This window comes from Octopus sinensis, linkage group LG4 (genome assembly GCF_006345805.1).
Source record: "Octopus sinensis linkage group LG4, ASM634580v1, whole genome shotgun sequence".
Classification (NCBI taxonomy): Eukaryota; Metazoa; Mollusca; class Cephalopoda; order Octopoda; family Octopodidae; genus Octopus; species Octopus sinensis.
Window position 1 is genome coordinate 83,808,094 of NC_043000.1, and position 22,825 is coordinate 83,830,918.

The window sequence follows — 22,825 nt, forward strand, 5'->3', positions numbered from 1 at the left end:
AGGCTCTACCAATTTCATTATTTGTATTACACTGATGGAAATTTCACCCAGACACAAATTTGGTCTAATTTCATAAGAAACAAACCAGATGGGATTAGACTTGAGCTAAATAATAACTCTTTGACTTGTTAGATAATTATCTTAATTATCACTAATCAATAAGTGGTTAGTTAACAAAAAGAATTTATCAATCTATCACTGAGTAATAGAGAGATTAAGTACTAGGCTTACAAAGAATAAGTCCTGGGGTCGATTTGCTCGACTACAGGCAGTGCTCCAGCATGGCCGCAGTCAAATGACTGAAATAAGTAAAAGAGTAAAAGAGTAATAAGCAATAATGAGTGGTCTACTTTTACCAATCTTGTCCAAGGCTTAGTTGAGATAAAAAAGCTCCAGTTTGTTGGCAGTTCCAATTTTACTTCTACTTAAATTACTACTAGAGTAGAATAAAATCAAAGTATTTTAATAAAATGCTTTCAAATTTTGACACAAGGCCAGCAATTTTGAGAGAGACAGGGGTGTTAGTTGATTGCATCACCCTCAAATGGTACTTATTTTATCGACCCTGAAAGGATGAAAGACAAATCAACATCAGTAGAAGTTGAACTCAGGATGTGGAGACAGACAAAATGCTGCTAAGCATTTTCCCCCGGCATCTTGCCACCTTTTAAGGCCAGTGAATTTTGAGAGAAGAAAGACCATTTATCAAGTCCAGTGCTGAACTGGTATTTATTTTATTGCTTCTGAAATGATGAAAAGCAAAGTTGGCCTTGGTGCATTTGAACTCAGAACCCACCTGGAAGAAATGCCACTAAGTATTTTTTTCTGGAGTGTTAATAATCTGCCAGCTTGCTACCTCAAGTATTTTGATAAAATAATAAATACAATAAACTAACAGACGGTCCAACAATGACACCTCTATGTAGTCATTTGACTTGCTAGAAGTAACTGTAAACCCATCCGTAAATTACACTCTATTATCTTATTGAAAGAGCTGGCCAAGACTGGATTGGCTTCATTCATACATCTACTTAACCAGAGCTAAGCTAGAACTAAACAACAATAACAAGGTAGAGGAAGGGATGGTAGAGGAAGGGATGGTTTAAGTAGGTAAGCTGGTTAGAAATACTGATTCTTAGGAATGGACAAAGAAATGTGTATAGCAGAACTATTTTAAGTTCAGGGAAATATGGTATGAAGTAGTTATAGTAGCGGAGAACTGAAGAGAAGTGACTGAAGTAGAAACAACCCATACAGAGCTGTATATTAAAAAAAATTAAAACCATGATGCTGATGACAATATGATTGGGAGTTGTCTTTATATTATTATCTGTTAGTCTTAAGAAAAAGGGACCTTGATCACATGCAAACAAATGGAGCTCAAAGAGAGAATCAATTCTGAAGAACTCATCAAAATGGTTGGTAAATGAGATGTATTGAGAAAATTCATATACATATATCATCATCATCGTCGATTCATGTCCACTTTCCATGCTGGCATGGGTTGGACAGTTTGACAGAACTGGTAAGCCGGGAGGCTGCACCAGGCTCAAATCTGATTTGGCAAGGTTTCTACTGTTTGACACCTTTCCTAACACCAACCACTCTGAGAATGTAGTGGGTGCTTATTACATGTCACTGGCACAGGTGCCAGTCAGGTGGCACATGCATTGGCTACACTTGTGTACGACTTCTGCGTGTATCACCTGGTTAACTATAGACTATAACTTACATTGCCAGATATTTTAAGCATCTGTATGGTGATTTTTCATGGGCTAGGGGCTTTCCCTGTCTTCATACCCTTAATTGCTTTATCTACCAAAGTACTGTCAATTCAGATAGCTGGTCCTTCAGTTGAGTCAACATTTGGCAAACTCTCTTTCTCCCATTCATTGTTTTCATTTAGCAACCATTCATAGTGGCATCTCCAAGTCTCTTTCTTTGCAGCCTCATTAAATGCAAGTGAGCCATCATCCATGCAGATACATTTCTCTCCTATGACATTGCGGTTTTCTTTTACACACACACACACACACACATTCAAAAATGAAACTAGTAGTTTCCATTATCCTTTGCCATGGCTTATCATCGAATCTTCACCTATGAGACTGCTAATTGTCTTTAGCAATAACTTTATTATTTATTTGATCAAAGAACTACCAAACACATATACTTTTCATTCCAATCCTTCCTTCAATTTTTGGAAAGTACTAATATCTTTGATTGGGGGTATTCATTTCTATATTTTCTGACCTCTCTCTCTCTCTCTCTCTGATGACAGCATACTTAGCTTATGGAATCCTTACACAATATCATAATCCACATATTTGGCTATTCTAGAAAAAGCTGTGAGAGACTCTCTCTTTTTATCATAACTACTCTGCACTATGTTTATATTCTCTATTGCAATTAAATGTTTCTTTGAGTGATGTCAAGTGTTTTGCTTTTTCATTTTCTATTTTAATCAACATATGTGTGTGTGCCTGTGTGTGTATGTGCTGCTGGTATGTAAAAAGCATCCAGCACACTCAGTTAAATAGTTGGCGTTAGGAAGAGCATCCAGCTGTAGAAAGAATGCCTCAACAGACAGCTGGAGTCTGGACAGCTCTCTGCTATTCAGCTCCATGTCAAACTGTCCAACCCATGTCAGCATGAAAAGTGGACGTTGAACGACAACACTGACGATGATGATATATATATATACACATTATCACCATCATCATGTTCCCTTTAACTAATGTGGTGAGTCTGGGGTCCATTCTAGACACTTTGCAGTCAGTTGTTGACACTGGTCTCTGTTACACATTTTTGCCTCTCTTTTGCCCTCCCTCAACTATTACCTGAAAGATGGTTTTGGACAGGGAGTTGTGGCAGATACATGACTGTACCAGGCAAGCTTTTGTATTTTCAACTGCACAAGGAACGGTTCCTGTCTGCCAGCATATTTGTTCATTTGGTGCCTGACAAAGCTGTTTCTTTTGTACTTTGTGTATGGGATGTGAAGCAGAATTCTCAAGCACTCATACTGAAATGCCTGGATTCTTCATTGCATGTCAGCTCTCACACCCATACAGACCTGGGACTTGCACACATTGAATCTAGTTGGAAAACATATGGAGATGCTTTTCCATATATATTGAGCTGACAGACACTTCTTTCTTATCATTGTCACTGTTGGAAATCTAGTGAAGCAGTGAAACATTGATTAACTCAGTGGAACTCTATTTCAGCACAAATGTACAACATGGTTGCATGCAAATATATAAATGTGTGTGTGTGTATGGGTGTGTTATAAACAAGTGTAACAGAAAAATGGCTCTTAATAATTCTATATATTAACCATTTTGTTCTGATGAAATACACTCAATTCATTTTGGAAATAATTAAGAATTTAGTGAAATAACCATTATTATTAAACTTGTGTTAAGTGAATTAGCATGAAATTTTGATGGAAGATTTTAAATTAATTCATTTTAAAAGAGAATGTTTATGTTATAGAACCAGGAGTGGTCTGAGGCAGGTTTGTATCAAACAGGTTAACACTGAAATAAAAATACATTTTAAGAGATATTTATTACTGACAGGTGGAGCTATTCTAGGGTAAAAATGTTTTATGTACATGTAATGCAATAAAATGATGTTAATACATGCAGCTATTGCAGTGAAAAGGTGTTTATATATGCATTTATTTCAGTGCAAAAGTGTTTATATATGCACCATTGCAGTACAGATGTTAACAAATACACCACTTCAGTGCAAAGGTATTTATATCTGCATCTATTGCAGTGAAAAGTGTTTATACATGCATCATTGCAGTGCAAAGGTGTTTTTATGTGCACTTATTGCAGGACAAATGTGTTTCTACTTGCATCTATTGCAGTGTAAAAGTGTTCATATGTGCATCATTGCTGTGCAAAGGTGTTTATATGTGCACCTATTGTAGTGCAAAAGTATTTACACCCGCATCTGTTACAATGAGAAATTAATTGTATATATGCATCACTGCAGTGCAAAGGTGCTTATACATGTATCACTGCAGCATAAAGGTGTTTATATCTGAATCTATTACAGTGCAAAACTGTTTATATGTGCAGCTATTGCAGTGCAGAGGTGTTTCTAGGTGCAGGTATTGCAGAAGTGAAGTATTTCCTTAGCCAAACAAACAAAACAAATATCGATCTGTTTCTAATGGCATTAAGCAAAACCTTTACAAATATTTCACATTCTTTCTCACTACTTCTTCCACAATATCAGACTGACTGGTTCCTTTCATCTCACAGACATGTCTCCTCACTACACAATTAATTATTATTTCAATGTTTAGTCATCATCATCATCACTACCACCACTGACATCAACACCATATGATAGTGGAGTGGAAGAATTGGGTGGAGCATGCACCAAGTTACTTGTAATATTTAGCAATGTACCTCGCATTCTGTGTTCAAATCTTGCCAAAGTCAGCTGCATATCATCCACCCAGGGTTGATAATGAAATAAATACCAGTAAAATAATGGTGGAGGGGATGATCTATTTAATCTATTATATCTTTTCACACAAATTTATAGCTCTGTACTTGTGAGCTGACAGAATTGTTAGCATACCAGGCAAAATGATTTGTGACATTTCATCTGTCTTTGCATTCTGAGTTCAAATTACACCAAAGTCCACTTTGCCTTTCATCCTTTCAGGGTCAATAAAAGAAGTACCAGTTGAGTACTGGGGTTGATATAATCGACTTACCAACTCCTTTGAACTTTCTGGTCTTGTGACAAAAAATTTGAAATCATCATCATTATCATTATTATTATTATTATTAGCTGGTACAATTGTTAGCATGTCCAAATTCCACTAAGGCTGACTTTGTCTTTCGTCCTTTCAAAGTCAATAAAATAAGTACCAGTTTTGCAATGGGGTGAATGTAACTGACTATCCCCTTCCTCTAAATTTCAGGCCTTGTGCCTATAACAGAAAGGATTTTTTATTATTATTATTATTATTATTATTGTTATTATTATAGCCAATAAAATGCCAGGCAATATTTGTTCCAACTCTTTACATTTTGAGTTCAACTCCGTCATATATCCTTCTGGGGTCAATAAATACAATACCACTCCTATACTGAGAGTGGTTCTGCATAAGGATGGTGGAGAGGCAGAATCATTAGAGCATCAGACATGATGTTTTGTAGTATTTCTCCTGAGAGTTTACACACAGAGTTCAAATCCAGCTGAAATCAACTTTGCTGCTCACCCCTCCTGAGGGAAGGAGGAAGGCTGATAAAATAAAATACTAGTCATGTAAGTGGGTCAGCTTCCATCCCACCAAATGGCTGATCACATGCCTATATTACAATTTATAACACAACAGTGGATTGGCATGATTGTTACAACATCAGAAAAATGCTTTGTATTATTTCTTCCAACTCTTTTCTCAAAATCTCAGGCCTTGTGCTTAGGGGCTAGAAACCATTAATTGCCTCCTCTCTTGTGTTCACCTTGTACCTTGAGGGTACATCCCCACCATCTCTTTTTTCTTTTCAAATAGGGAAGTCATGTATCCTCTCTTCAATAAGGAAACTGTCCCTGCCACCCTCTCTTATTCTTTAACCTCTAAACACCTGATATAAAGCCACTCCCCTCAATAATATAGCTCCATTCAGTTGAGAGGTCATGTCTTGCAAGTTACTTGGTAACCTAACTAGTGCTGGTGCCATAGAAAAGCATTCTACACACTCTGTAAGGTGGTTGGCATTAGGCAGGGCATAGAAACCATGCCAAAGCAGACATTGGACTGCAGTGCAGACCTCTGATTTGTTGGTACCTCTCAAACTGCCCAACTAATGCCAGCATGGAAAATGGATGTTAAACAGTAATATCATTAGCAATATTATTATATCACCAAAACTGTGACATTGTTAGTATCCTCACTAGAATACCTTCTCCCACATCCCTAACAATGACATATCTGGTAATAAATGCCCCTCAGGTACCTAGTTTTTCTTTTTCTTTCAAAAAATATAGAGAATACATTATGAGAGTGAAGTGCCAAGTCTAACAGTTACATTAAGGCATTAAAATTTTATAAAGATATTGACAACTTCACTTCTTGATATGCATATATGCATGTATGCATGTGTGTGTATAAATATATACACACACACACGCACTTTTTTACTTGTTTCAGCCATATAGCTGTGGTCATGCTGGAACACCACTGTAGTTTTACTGATATCCCCAGTCTGGGGTGTTTCACATCACCACTTCTGTATGTGCCTTTGTCATGCCTGTTGACTCATTTGGTGTATAAGGGAGTTTGATTAAGCTGCCTTTTCTTTTCTACTCTAGTAACAACATAAGGTCTAAAATTTTAGTAGAGGATGGGGCTAGTTGATTACATTGACCCCAATACTTGACTGATACTTATTTCATCAACTCCAAAAGGATGAAAAGCAAATTTGACCTCAGTGGAATTTTAACTCAGAATGCAAAGATAGATGAAATGCTGCTAAGCATTTTGTTTGGCATGTTAACGATTTTGACAGCTCACTAAATATTATATAACAAACCACATAACAACAAAAGAAGTAGCTCTTGGTATTATTTGAAAACAGAGGACTAAGTTTATTAAATGATACAAGCACAGCACACTTACATACAGAGAGACAGACACACATATATATATATATATGCATATGTGTATATATGTAACAGAACCTCCCAAAACTGGAAACCATTATGGAGGCATTATCTAAACCTAATAAAATTATTTATCTAAGAAGTAAATCAACCAATATCAATATAAGTAATCACCATAGACCTTGAATCCAATCCACAAACACTTCCAGTTTTATGAGAATGGAGGACAATTCAGAATAACGAGATCCCAAGACATAAAAGATTCACTAACAAGCATATCAAATATACATTTCCATCATTAGCTGCTAAATGAATATTACTATATGGATGTGAATGTGTGCAGTAACTGATGCTTGAACTCACAAAGTTGTAGGTTATAAAGCAGATAATAAATTTAGTGCAGCTACAGAAGCTGGAGTTAATAAGGCCGTGGCTACAAACTAGGTAATAAATTTAGAGCAATGATCTAATCTTTTTAAAGAGGCGGAAAATACAGCTGCTAATGATCACAATAATGAATTGTAATATATGTACAAGATCACACAATTTAGAAGGAAGGTACAGTTGATGAAATTAACTATAATACTTAACCAGAAGTTATTTTATCTATTCTAGAGCTGTTAAAGATAAAATTGACACAGTAGAACTTGAACTGGGAAATAAAGAGACACAAACAAAACCCAAATTGTACTTTGTCCAATGTTTTAACAATTCTGTAATTCCACCACAACAATGATTATTAGAGTTATGATTATAATGATTAATCTATATATATATATGCAACCTTAACATCAGAATTCCATTGCCAAATTAGCAATTAAATAAGTCTAGTTTGATTATGTTGAGCAGCCTAAAGGTAAGACCAATCATTTCTACTCTAATTCATATCCTCAAAGGATAAAAGGACATTTGTTAAAAACTCTCTCTCAGCTGTTGAGCTTTGAAAGGTTGTGAGTCAATGATAACCATTCAAAGCTTAATGGATAGGAAGTAGTTTGAACTTTATAAACATCATTAATTCAGTTAATGTTAACATATTTAATACAGGGAGCATTATAAAGGTAATCAGAAGCAGCTATATGCTGAGTGAGAAGCAATATTAGTTTAATTATTTGGACATGATATTGTAGTAGGCACGTGGAAGTGGTGTTGTGAGTAAACAAGCATTTAGAGTAGTCCAAATATGTCTGGGTTATCAGACCTGTACAAAGGTTGTATTCACTGCCGCTTGCTGTTAAGAAGAATTATGGCTTTAGGCAATAAATGTTAAACACCAACAGTCATTTCAAGATGCCCTCTGGCAGAGTAGGGAATGCATTTCTAACTTCTTGGCTATCATCAGCACTGTGTACCGTAAGAGAGACAACTAAGAAATGACTTTGGAAACCTTGGCTTTTTTATAGTAAATCAGCTTCAAAACATGAACTGTATCATGTACATTAAGTCAGTGATTCTCACATCATTACTTCAACAAGTATAGTGAAGTCTGTTCCTTACTAATGAGGTCACAATAATATAGAAACATATTCTCTTGTACTTCCCTATTCTGTATTTCTAGTTGGCTTGTTTATTGCTCTCTGCATTAAATTTACTGACTATTCTTAAGGTGGCAAAATCATTAGTACACTGTGCAAAATGTTTAGCGGCATTTAGTCCATCTTTATGCTCCGAGTTCAAATTCTGCAGAAGTTGACTTTGTCTTTCATTCTTTCTGGGTTGATAAAACAAATACAAGTTGAGTGCTGGGGTAGATGTAATCAACTTACTCTTCCCTAAAATTACTGGTCTTAAGCCAAAATTTGAAACCAATTTAAAGATTATTCTCATGCCTTATGGCATCTTTAAAGTTTATTTATAAATATCACAGCTCAGTTTACATGCCGTAAATAGAGGGATTGTAGATAGGAAAGAACTTGCCTGTAGTCAGCCCTACAAAACCAGAGAAGCTATAAAATATTAAAGAATTGTGAAGTCAAATTTCATGAATTGGACTTCAGCTTCAACAGAGTTGTCATATTTTCCAAGTCCTATCAACTTGTAGAATCATAGTGATAACATAGGAAACCTACTTCTTTTCACCATATTGTAAAAACAAAGGAAAATTCAACATGACACATTGACTTGCTAAAACTAGTAACCAAATCTTATTTATAATGCATTCTACCACATTAAAAGGATAAGGCCACACCGGATAATTGTAGATAGTCATCATTTAATGTCCACTCTTTCAATGCTTGCATGTGTTTGATGGAATCTGTTGAAGCGTATTTTCTATGGCCAGATGCTCTTCATGTTGCCAATTCTCACTTGTTTTCAAGCAAAGGAATATTAGCCCAAATCACCACCACCACCACACACACACACACACAACCCACTTCTAACAAGGCTTTGGTCAGCCCCTGTCTATAAACAAGATGCTTACCCAAGGTGCCACACAATGGGACTGAACCTGAAACCATATAATTAGGAAGCAAGCTTCCCAGCCACAAAGCCATTCCTGCACCTATTTTATCTGAATAAAATATGGAAAATATTGTAACAGCTGAAATGTCTTTGGTCATAGGTCTGTATAATTACAACTGAATTGGGCCTACACAACAATACACAACAGCAGCTGAAAACATTTGGTAAGCCACCAATTGTCAGGCATACTTTCTTAATGTTCTTCTAATGTTGACAACAGAAGAAGAAAAAAAAAAAAGGCTTCTCTCTCCATAAATTACAACAATACCTGGTTGTCTGAGAAATCTCTGCAAAGGTTTCCATTGCTACCCATGTACATAAGTTTAAGATCTCACTACCATTGTGAAATGGTTGCAAGTTGCAAGAGATTTTAAGTGTTAAGAATTGCAATGAGAGTTTTTTGTACTTATCTCAAAGAGTTTTTGAGGCTATAATGACAATTCTACTTAATAACAATGGTCAGCAACTGAGGAAAATCTATAAGTCTATGAAAACCAGAAATTTTATTTTTAAATATATTCATGAATTAATCCTGGAAGTATACATTGTCTAGTTTTGAATCTTCAATTGTTGTCATGGCATCAATATATTAGCTATAAATAACTTTTGAAATTATCCATAATCTGATGTGGTGTTATTATCGTGTCGTCTTTTCCCTTCTTTCTTATGCTTCTATCTGTTGCAAGCTAATTATTAAGTTTCAACAATTATAATTTCACAATTTTGTAAATGTGCTGCTGGTCAAATGATTACAATAGTAATAATACACATTTTTCTTTATGATACCTTATATATATATATATATATATATTACAGATAATGCTGGTGATGATGATAAACCTATTGAATAATAATAATAATAATAATAATAATAATAATATTAATAATAATAATAATAATAATAATAATAATAATAATCCTTTCTACTAAAGGCACAAGGCCTGAAATTTGGGAGGAGGGGACTAGTTGATTACATTGACCCCAATGTTTTGTTGGTACTTAACTTATCGGCCTGAAAGAGTGAAAGGCAAAGTTGACCTCAGCAGAATTTGAACTCAGAATGTAGTGATGGGCGAAATATTGCTAAGCATTTCGTCCAGCGTGCTAATGATTCTGCCAGCTTGCTGCCTTAATAATAATAATAATAATAATAATATAATAATAATAATAATAATAATAATAATAATGGCTTCAAATTTTGGCACAAGGCCAGCAGGTATAAGGGTGCAGGTAAGTCAGTTCATCAACTCCAGTGCACAACTTGTACTTATTTTTATCGACCCTGAAAGGATGAAAGCAAAGTCAACCACGATGGAATTTGAACTTGAAGTGAAAAGACAAACAAAATGTTGCTAAGCATTTTGCCCAGTGTGCTAACGATTCTGCTAGGTTGCTACCTTAATAATAATAATATTGATAATGATCCTTTCTACTTTAAGCACAAGGTTTGAAATTTTGGGTGGTGGGGTGGGTATAGTCGATTACATTAACTCCAGTGCTCAACTAGTACTTATTTTATCAACCCTGAAAGGATGAACGGTAAAGTTGACGTCAGTGGAATTTGAACCCAAAATGTAAAAGCCAGAAGAAATGCAGCTAAGCATTTTATCTGGCATGGTAATGATTCTGCTAACTCACTACCTTAACAATAACAACAATGATAGAACACAACAGATGAGAAAATTGTATTCATCATCAAGAAGGACCTATTTATTGTAATTAATGTGGCATGTATCTTTGATACCATAGTATAAAAATTAAAAGGAAAGAAATGTAGAGATTCACATTGACTTGAAGTATGAAATCTGTAGTTGCTTGGGCAAAGGAATTATTACTGGAGCCTTGGGAACAGTGACAAAAATCTGAGAAGAAACCTTGAAAATCTTGATCTTAATCTGGGAATAGGATACTGTATAGAAAACATGTCTACTTGTTTCAGCAAGAATTACCTGAAAGTCCTGAACACAATGTATGAATGAATATGAAGAACAAGGAAAAACCTTTTATACAGAAGGTACAAAATGCTTTTCATACTAGATGCATAATCAAACCGAGCACACCACTAACTCTGTGTAACAACAAACTAAATAATAATAATAATAATAATAATAATAATAATAATAATAACCCTTTCTACTATAGATACAAGGCCTGAAATTTTGGGGGGACTAGTCAATTACATCGACCCCAGTGTTTCACTGGTACTAAATTTATTGACCCTGAATGGATGAAAGGCAAAGTTGACCGCAGCAGAATTTGAACTCAGAATGTAGAGACAGGTGAAATACTGCTAAGTATTTTGCCTGGCATGCTAAAGATTCTGCCAGCTTGCTGCCTTAAAGTGAATAATAATAATAATAATAATAATAATAATAACAATAAGGTGAAAATGTCACTATTCTCTGGTATTTTCCAGTCAACACTGACAGAATGATACAGGCTAATCAACCAGACATAATTATTAAAGACAGGGAAGAAAATACTTGTAGACTAATAGATGTAAGTGTTCCCACTGATAAAAATATATCTGACAAGTACTGCCTACATCCTTAGAAAAACCCTATCCATTTAAATGTCTGTGTTGTATTACATGAAGATATTTTGCTACTGCCCCTGACAGTCTCCCTCCCCAAGCTTTCAGTCATACTGTAACATCTCTTATCTTTCACTCACCCCAGGATGCTGGATGTGTCTTGGCAAGTGATTGTAACAAACATGCAAATTAAATGTAAAAAAATAATAATCCTTTCTACTATAGCCACAAAGCTTGAAATTTTGGAGAAAGGGACTGGACAACTGCATCGACCCCAGTGTTTCATTGGTACTGAATTTATTGACCCTGAAAGGATGAAAGGCAAAGCTGATCTCAGCAGAATTTGAACTCAAGATTGTAAAGTTAGAAGAAATGCCACTAAGCATTTCCCTCAGCATGGTAACGATTCTGCCAGCTGGCCACCCTAATAATAATAATAATAATAATAATAATAATAATAATAATAATAATAATAATGATAATAATGATAATGATAATTATAATAATAATAACAATAATAATAATAATAATGATAATAATAATAATAATGATAATAATAATAATAATAATAATAATAATAATAATAATAATAAAATAATAATAATAATAATAATAATAATAATAATAATAATGATAATAATGATAATGATAATTATAATAATAATAACAATAATAATAATAATGATAATAATAATAATAATGATAATAATAATAATAATAATAATAATAATAATAATAATAATAATAAATGTCAGCAACAAAATGAAACCATTGATCATGTTGTCTCCAAGTGCAGTCTTCTAGCGCCTACAGAGTATCTCAACAGGCATGATAGAGCTGCACAATATATTCACTGGGTAATTTGCAAAAACCTGGATTTGCCCCATGGAAAAAACCGGTGGGAACACAAACCACCTCCAGTGCTTGAAAATGACCACATCTCACTCCTCTGGAACTTCACCATTCAAACTGACAGAAAGATAGTTGCAAATAGGTCAGACATCATATTGAAAGACTTCAGACAAAGAACATGCCTCCTCATTGATATGACTATCCCAATCGATATAAACGTATCTGTCAAGACCTACCAAAAACTGAGCAAATATAAAGATCTTGAAATAGAAATCAGCAAAATGTGGAACCTGAAGACTAAAACAATACCTGTTGTCATAAGTGCCTTGGGAATGATAGCGAAAGGGGCTAATTGCTACCTAATTCAGATACCAGGAAACCCCAAAATGGCAGAAATTCAAAAGATAGTGCTCATGGGAACTGCTCATATCCTACGCAAAATACTTTCTATGTAATCTCAAGGTTTAAAACAAACAATCGAATTTTATCAGATCAATGAAAAACTGGGATACAGAGTTAACTTCATGTGGAAAATCTTTGGTGATGGTTAACATCAAGAGAGGCTTATTTCAAACAGACAGCTTATCACCATTGCTGTTTCTGATTTGTATGATACCCCTCACACAGATACTACAAAAAGTGACATTGGGGTACATCTTGATAAGTGGAGGGAAATTAAATCATCTGTTGTATATGGATGATTTAAAGATCTTTGGAAAGACTGAACATGAAATAAACAGCCTAGTTTCAACAGTGCAGATATTCAGTAAGGATATCAGAATGGAATTTGGGACTAAAAAGTGTAGTATACTTATAATACAAAGAGGCAAAGTAGTGTCATCTGATGGTGTAGAGCTACCCAACAGCGAGAAAATCAAAGATATGGAGACTAATGGATATAAATATCTGGGGATTTTAGAATATGACAAAATCAACGAAAATTAAATGAAGGAAAGTTTTAGGCGAGAATATCTCAGAAGAATTAAGTTAATTATGGGAAGTAAACTCAATGGAAAAAACAAAATCAGGGCAATAAACACATGGGCTGTTTTCTTAATGCTATACGGTGCAGGTGCTGTTAAGTGTACAAAGAAAGAGCGTGAGGAAATAGACTGGAAAACTAGAAAAATGATGACAACCAACACGGAACTACACCTCAAAAGTGATACTGACAGACTCTAGAAACAGGAGTGGAAGAGATCTCATATTATTCAAGATCTGTGTTGTCAATGAGAAGAACAGTCTAGGATGGTACATCAAACAGCAGAGTGAATCTTTGCTTGCTGCTGTTAGAATTAAGAATACCTACCTAAAATATGATGCACCCACAAACATTTAAGAAACAAGATACAGAAGAAAGAGTAAACAATTGGAAAATGAAACCACTGCATGGACAATACCTCAGAAAAATCGAAAGAAAAGACCAGATCAACACTTGGAGAAGGCTAATGGGAAAGTGATCCTGGGCGCTGCATATCAATGATAAATTCTATATATACTGACAAGGTAAATTTAGCTTCACCACCAGCAATGGAGTAAGCATTACTGATGAGCATTAATTTCCACGTGAAATGGGGATGCCTGTCTAATGCCACTCATTTGCAGTGGGGAGGTTATGTCCCTTGTCAGTAAATAGAACATGTGCTTCTGAGGCTAAAGAATCTTTGACTCTTATTTCTAGTAATAGTGGCGCTCCCTGCACCCTCTGTCACCTTTTTGTGACAGTTAATTATATATATGTATGTGTGTATGTGTATGTATGTTTGTCCCTCCCACCATTGCTTAACAACTGGTATTGGTTTGTTTACAACCCTGTAACTTAGCAGTTTGGCAAAAGAGACCAATAGTATAAATACTGGAGTCAATTTGCTCAACAAAATCAACTAAATCTTCTAAGTAGTGTCCCAGTATGGCCGCACTCCAATGACTGAAACTAGTAAAAGATTGTTCAACGCCTCAGCTAATATAAACAAAAATGCCCATCTGCCTTCCCTCTTGATGGTTTTCTTGACTTTTCTGAAGGGTTCACTGTCTATAGATTTAACTGCATTATTGGAGACAGCTTAGCTGTATCTGCAGTGAGGTTGTGGTTGGTGCTGCATCTCAATCGTGAGGAAGTGATTAACATAGTGATGCAATCCATCCACACCACAACAACACTGTTGCTGTTGTCACTAATTGTGCCGTTGATGTTGCAGTTACTTCACTTAGCAAGTGTCAGACTTAGGAATTCTTGGCTGAAGTTACACCAACTTCTATTGTTGTCTCCTTACACTTTTGTTCTTGTTGCTGTTGTAGGTGTTGATGTTGCTATTGTTATCATTGCTGCAGTTGTTTAAGTTGTTGCTGTTGTTGTTATTATAGACATAAATTATATATATTCACATGTTTCTATAGCTGAGGCTCTCTTTCTAAATGATAAATACTATTTACTTTCTCTCTCTCCTCTCTCTCTCTCTCTCCTCTCTCTCTCTCTTCTTTCTCACTTTTTATGATCATTCTTTCTCCCTCTTTAATCTGTAATTCTCTTTTGAAAATTATGAAGTTGTTTTCCATTTTCTAATTCTGAGGTTAAAAATTGGCTGAATGCAAATTTATATGAAAACCGTGAAAATTTCCTCAGAGGGAAATTTTACAATTAAAAGAGACTTACCAAAACGCAGCTGATCCTTTCCTATATCTAATTATACAAAATCTTTTAAAATAATTAAACTCTTTTAGATCAAAAAGAGCAATGTTCTGTGAAGATTTTTAGAGATAAACAGACTGTGGCTTTCAGATATGGCAGTAATAATGATAATATTTCATTTCGTATCAAAAATCAGAACTTGATAGCAATAAAAGAACTACTATCAAGGCCCAGAAAATTGTTACAAAAATGCAGGATTGTAGAAAGTTAACTAAAAACATGGGAAGTGTCAAAGACATTCTATATTATAATGAAAGGAATTATTATCTTTAAAATTAGACAAAATCATGGTTCCAAATTTTGGCACAAGGCCAGCAAGATTGAAGGATGGGGTAAGTTGATTACTCTGACTTCAGTGTTCAATTGGTATTTACTTTGTTGAACTCGAAAGGATGAAAGTCAAAGTCAACTTTGACGGAATTTGAACTCAGAAGGTAAAGAAGGATGAAATACCACTAAGCATTTTGCCTGGTGTGCTAACAATTCTCCCAGCTCACCACCTTAGAATTAGACAAAATAATTGAATACAGGGTGTGGTGAATAAACTGTTGTCTAAATTATGCAAAAATGAAAATAACACTGACATCTGATTTAACAGACATATTTACCAAAATTACGTTAAAATATTTTGAAATACTAAAGAGTAAATTTATTCAATAAAATCGCCATTGGCTTCAACCAGGGCCTCCAGATGACTTCAGAATCTCCTGCAACTCTTCTGGACAATCTCCTTGTTTAAGTTGGTCAATGCTGCCATAACGCTTGCCTTCAGTTCATTTTTGGTGCTACAGGGAGTTTTCTTGGTCTTTCACTCAGCTGCACCCCACACATAATAATCAAGAGGATTACAGTCTGGTGAGTTAGGTGGTCAGATATTAGGGGTGATGTGGTCGCAGAAGTTGTCTAACAACCATAATTGGGTTCTCCTGCTTGAGTGGCATGGTGCAGAGTCCTGTTGCTAGACATAGGGTCTTCCAGCAGCCACCCTCTTGACCCAGGGCAGCACTACCTCCTCCAAGCACTTGATGTAGGCCTCCATGTTGTGTCTGAGGTTGCATGGGAAGATGAATGGAGGCATAATATTGCTATCACTAGTGATCATTCCAAACACCATAATGTTGACTGGATGTTTGATTTTTATCACTCCTGGTACATATCCTCATATTGCACTGTACTCAGATTGACACCCGAACACTCTGAGATATCCATATTGGAGCTTCTGGTGCAAATGCCAAGCAGTACATCATGTCATTTCCAAATTTCTGGCACAGTGAATTGAGTCATGGTGCTGTTTTTCTCACAGACAGTGCCCAACAGACCCTGCTATACTGTGTAGTCAACAAAATCAAGAACAAACAATGTGCATGCACAAAATAAAAAATATAAAATGGCGACAATTTACCCATCACACCCTGTACATATGAACACACAACATAGTTAAATTATATGTAATTAATAAAAAACAGACAAACAAAGGAATCTCACCCACACATAAATGGAAAACAAATGCCAAGGCAGGATCAGAATATTCTAGGAGTCAGTCTGTTTTGGAGATAGTATCTTGCTTTCTCTGGACTTTTTTTTTTCTGGTTTGTTATCTTTTATCTTGGCTGTTATCTTTTATCTTTTACTTGTTTCAGTCATTAGGCTGTGGCCATGCTAGGGCACTGCCTTGAAGAAGTTTTAATTGAATGAATCGACCCCAGTACCTGTTTTGTTTGTTAAGCCTGGTACTTAGTCTATTGGTCTCTTTTGCCAAACTGCAAATTACAGGGATGTAATTATAGACACAAAGAGTCTCTCTCTCACTCACACACACACACACACACACACACATACACACACAATGGGATTCTTTCAGTTTCTCTCTATCAAATTCCCTCACAAAGTCTTGGTCAACCCAAGGCTATAGTAGAAGACTAAGCTTGGAACCTGAAACCATATGGTTGGGAAGCAAGCTCCTTACTACACAACTATTTGCTGAAGATTTCACCAAAAGTCTATTATCTCAGGGTCCTTTGAATTCACCAGTTCCATGTCTTCAGTTAACTCTTTAGCATTTACATTAGTCACAAGACCAAGAATTTGAGGAGGGATCAAATTGATTACATCAACCCCAGTACTCAACTGGAACTTATTTTATTGATTCCAAAAGGATGGAAAGCAAAGTCAACCTCAGTGGAATTTGAACTCAGAACATAAAGCCAGAAGAAATATCGCTCACCATTTTGCCTGGTGTGCTAATGATTCTGTCAATAATAATAATAACAATGATAATAATAATAATAGACAATAATAATTATAAACAATGATAGGATAAAAAAAATGAGAGAAATTTCTCAATGCTAAAAGAAATGTAAAACAAAAAAGTTTAAAGACATTAAGAGACAAAAAACAGATAACAAAATAAGCCAATATACATTAATATTCCCATCCTTAAATGCTTATAAACATTTCCTTATTTGCATTAAGATTTTATTTCTGTATTTTTCTTTTAAACTACAAGCAGCTTCTTCAAAATTGTTAACTCTAGTTGCAAGAGAGAAATAAAACAAAGAAAAACATCATTTTTTAAAAAACGTTTTCTTTTTCTTTAAATTGATATTTTTTCTTTTGATTTGAATTTTTCAGAAATATAAAAAAAAACTCAAATAGCTTTTTAATTAAAAGAATATTTAATGAAATAAAAGAACATGAAAGAGATTAAATAAAAATGATAAAATGAAATAAATATAACCAGTGAATCTAAGAGCTGTAAACAATGGAATGGACAAAGATAGCTAACACTTAGAATCCTAGCTTTTGGCAGAAAAATGTATGAAGTAAAATTCACCAAAGGAAACAACTTAGAAAATTCTTTAGTTCAATAAATAAGAAATTGGATTTTGCTTGGCATAAAACTCACTAAACCCCCTTTCTTTATAGCTATGATTTATTAAAAGATAAAATGCCAAATAAATTTCATACATCATTTTACTTAGGTGGTTCTTAAGCTTGTCCTTTTCAATTTATTTGTTCTGCCATTAATCCAGTCTTCTTAAATCTATACTTTTGTTTTTTCCCTATTTCATTTTACTCATTCTTTGTGGGCACATATCCACAACACATAACCTAAGCAATCAAAACACAAACCTAGCATTCACACTATATTAACCTTGCACTCCCAACCAACTACTATTTTTCTCTATTACATCCACCATCTGCTATATTATTCAGAGAAGACTCTAGTCAGTTTCTTATAAACATAATTCGAAGCTTCATATTATATTTCCTCAGCCTGAAGAACCACTGGATGAAACTGCTGGTTACTGTGATATTCTGATTTTCTGAAATTTCTAAATGAAAATTATTCTTTAGAAAGTATTGAAAGTACTGAGTTCATTTTTCTTAGTGATATGCACAAAATATACTCAAAATCATCCACATTTACACACACACACACACATGTATGTGTATAACAGGCTGTCCACTGCCACAAGCCAGCATAATACAAACCCTGTAAACTAGCAGGTAAAAGAATAATAAAAACAAGGTGGGTAGATCTTATTCCCAATCATTTTCAACAACCAACCATATGCTTTCCATTCTAAAATGATTCAGATTCTGATATTATGGGCTGTAAACAGCATAGCACATCACTCTGAAGTGAAATTATCTTTCCATATCACTTTCATTCACATCAAAGAAATTTTTGTTCAAAAAGATGATATATTTATCTGTTTCTATCACACATTTCTTCTTTTAGGAGAAAGATATCAAGTCTCAAGATATATTTTTTTAAAATTGATTCCTTTCAAAAAGATTAGTTTACAAGAGGAACACATTGACAAGTCATCCATCATAAGGTTGAGTGCTGGAATGCTTCAATCTAAAGGATTCTGCAAATGTTACATTAGGCTGTAATTTACTTCAAAATTATAACAAAAAAATTACTGTAAAAATTAAATAATAGAACAGCAAAAAACCTGAATAGATAATTATACATAAAAAGAAAAAAGGTAGTGAAGTGAAAGAAGAAAGTGAAGGGAGAAGAAGAAGAAGTGAGGTAAAAACCACAGCATTAAAGGCAGATTTCATTGGTTACTTACTGATAGTTGTTCATCAGTTTCACAGAGCACATCAAACAAGTGCTGCCTGATTAAGGACCAGTGATCACTGCCAATTATATCAGCTGCCATCGATACTTGCTTCAATGCTCGCATAGCTTCCCGGCGGCACTGAAAATATACATTCCAATGCACCAACAAGTGCTCATTTAGAATTTGATTTGGAGTAGCATTTTGAATAATTTTTTTTCAGATACATCTTAACAAGTTTTCTTTGCTTTTAGGTTTAAGTATTTTTTATAATCCATATTAAATTATAATTCATTAAAATGGAAGCTGAATGAAATTAGCATACATGCAGTAAGGAGATGCAGCCGGTACTCGCAATCCCCAAACCTTAACAATTAGAAAAAAGGGAATCTAATGATGACCTAGATATAGCAGTAAGCTATATCTAGGTCATCTATTTAAGTACAGCTGCAGCATCCATGTTAGAGATACCACTTCAAAGTAACAAGTTTAGCTTGCCCAGGTGTGCAAACAGGAAGTTTTAATTAGTCATAATGGAATGTAACACACATATAACATATATTCAAACATTTTCCCCCTATTTCTTAATTAATAAATTAAGTTTGGAAATACAGTAAATGTGCAAAATAATATTTTCTGAAGCATTTTGTAAAATGGAATTTCAAAAGATTTGAAATGGGGCCATTAAAATTTGTGACATCTTCATAATTTGTTTTTTGCTGTTTTTTTTTGTGACACTAATAATATACAGTATGAGGATATTTTGAACCATATCTATCATCACTAACACTGCTACCAACAATATTTTTTCATTCAATTTTTCTTTTAGCAAGTGTTGGTCAAATCTGGTATCTCATCTCAACAGTTTTAGACTGGATCTAAACATTTCTTTCAAATTTTTTAAACTCAGTCTCTCTCTACGATGCCCATCTTCAACTATCAATCAACAACACTTTTTGACTCATTTGTATGGCATACCCAAAATTTCTTGTATAACATCAGCAAATGTTTTTGCTCTCTAGTCACTTTCACCACTCCTTGTCCGTCCCCAGCCTTTCATTTAATAATGAATCTTAATGAACTTATTTTCTCCAATTGTTGTAAATCTTTTGTATTCACTGCTCATGTTTCAATGCCATAATTATATTATTTTATGCACACCTTACAGAGTCTCTTTTTAAAATGGAGACACAAAACCTGTTGGTAACAAAGCAGAGAAATGTGTCATGTTCCTATGTATCAGGCAATGCCTGAAACAGCAATAAACCCATGACTAATTATCTTAATCATTTAAATATAAAGGGTTACAGAATATGAAACATTGAGTTAGAGGTTGCTTATGAAGCAGAGAAATATTGGTTTCCAATTTTGGCACAAGGTGAGCAGTTTTGGGAGAGGGAGTAAATCTATTAAATTGAGTCCAGTGTTCAACTGGTGCTTATTTTACTGAACCTGAAAGGATGAAAAACAAAGTCAACCCTGGTGGAATTTGAAATCAGAACATAAAGACAAATGAAATGTAGCTAAGTGTTTTGTCTAGCACCCTAACAATTCTACCAGCTTGTCACCTTGAAGCAGAGAAATACTAATATGGCTTGATTTCTTGAAGCTGTCCAAAACGTGTATTCTGGTTCTGTTGATAGTAATGAAGTGTAAGGTAATTAAGATAATTATTTGTCCTAAGTTTAAATAGTTTTCCATTTAAGGATATACAGGTATGTGGGTATTTTGAAAATATCTCATGAAGTGATGACCATACCCTGCTGAGTTATGGGCAACCCTTCGGCAAGGCATAGCACCTGTTCAGCTACCCTGCCAGGGATATGGTGAAGTCATGGGACAGCAGCATGACAAATTGTGAAGAGGTAGCAGAAGAGCTCAACTAAGCCAATGGTGCTTCTTAAACTGATTCTGAGCAGAAGAATCCTAGAAAATCAACAGTCCAGATCCCCAAGTTCTATCAAGAGAGTAACTGCAATGCATCCATAGAGGTGGCATCTATGGTTGTGTTATCAGCAAATGAACAATTGACTATGACTCAAGCTTCCAATTCAAATGCATAATAATGGAATTGGTTGGCAACAGAAAATTACAGGAATCTGTGAAAGCAGTGAAAAAAAATATATAACTTGCAGAAGTAGAATCTCTGAGTAAGACAAAAATAGATGTCATCAGCTAAGAACAAAGAGAAGAATTTTGATATTAAGAAAAGTGCTAAGGGAATTACATTTTGTAGTAGAGCCAAGTTGACAAAGAGATAGGTGAGGGAATACTTCCTTGATAAATCTGCTAAGGAAAATTTAGTAACAAGAAGAATTTTAGTCAAATGGATTTACCACAGTATTAATTTTTAAAGCCTGGTGTTTATTCTATCAGTCTCTTTTGCCAAACTGCTAAGTTACAGGGATGTAAACACACCAACACCAGTTCAAAAGCAGTGGTGGGACACACACACACACACACACACAATGGGCTTCTTTCAGTTTCCATTTACCAAATCCACTCATAAGGCTTTCATCAATCAAGGCTATAGTAGAAGACACTTGCACAAAATGCCACACAGTAAGACTGAACCCCAGATCATATGGTTGGGAAGCAAGCTTCTTGCTATACAGCTGCACCTGTGCCTATATAGCCACACACACAATTTCCATTTACATTTTATGTACAACCTAAAAAAATCAATGAAAACACATAACATGTGCTTGCTTACCAACCACATGGTTCTGGGTTCAGTCCCACTGTGTGGCACCTTGGACAAGTGTCTTCTACTATAGCCTCGGGCCAACCTTGTGAGTGGATTTGGTAGACGGAAACTGAAAGAAGCCCACAGTATATATATATATATATATATATATATATTAGCACAACAATTGTCTCAGCTTCATTCTGCACTGCTCCCTAGTGGGTGTGGGATGATGTAATGACACCAGATGCAAGGTACAGTGAAAAAATAGCCTCATCAGGTGACGTAGGATGCTTCAAAAGTTACCAGATTCACATTCCATTTTCACTGATAGTAAGATGCAAGCAGTTCAGACACCTTTGGTATATATATATATCTTACATAACTGACCAAACTATCGGACTTTGTTAAACATCACTGGTCACAGTCTACTTTGCATCATTTTAGCTTCCAAATGATGCCATCCAGCTGGCAAAGTACACAGGTTAACATTCCCCCTGATTGGCAGGCTAGTCTGTTGCAGGGTTACTCATTTACAGCTGAGTGGCCTGAAGCAATGTGAAATGAAGTGTTTTGCTCAAGAACACAATATGCATCCTCATCTGGGAATCCAACCCACAATCTAGTGATCATGAGTGCAACATCCTAACAACCAGGCTATGCCTAGCCAGCAAGGTGGGATCGTTCAAAATCTAAAATGATGTAAACCACATTATGACCAGCAATGTATAACAACATCCAATAGTCTGCTCAATCATGTGATATATATATATGCATGCAAATGTGTTTGTTTTATGCATAGCTAGTGAGTGTAGATAGTCAGCTTCACAGAGTTATAAATGGTTTATATTCTTGTTATTGATAATACTATGTTAATGCTCCGGACA

General features: G+C 34.9%; 1 protein-coding gene across 2 annotated transcripts in view; it reads right to left on the reverse strand.

The window, feature by feature from the left end:
- Window positions 1-22,825, reverse strand: part of LOC115210521 (protein broad-minded) — a 247,424-nt gene that overhangs the window by 162,651 nt on the left and 61,948 nt on the right. For both annotated transcript variants that reach the window (XM_036502208.1, XM_036502209.1), the window contains exon 6: window positions 19,265-19,393. In XM_036502208.1, coding sequence (XP_036358101.1) covers window positions 19,265-19,393 — 129 coding nt within the window. The remainder of the gene's footprint in view (window positions 1-19,264; window positions 19,394-22,825) is intronic.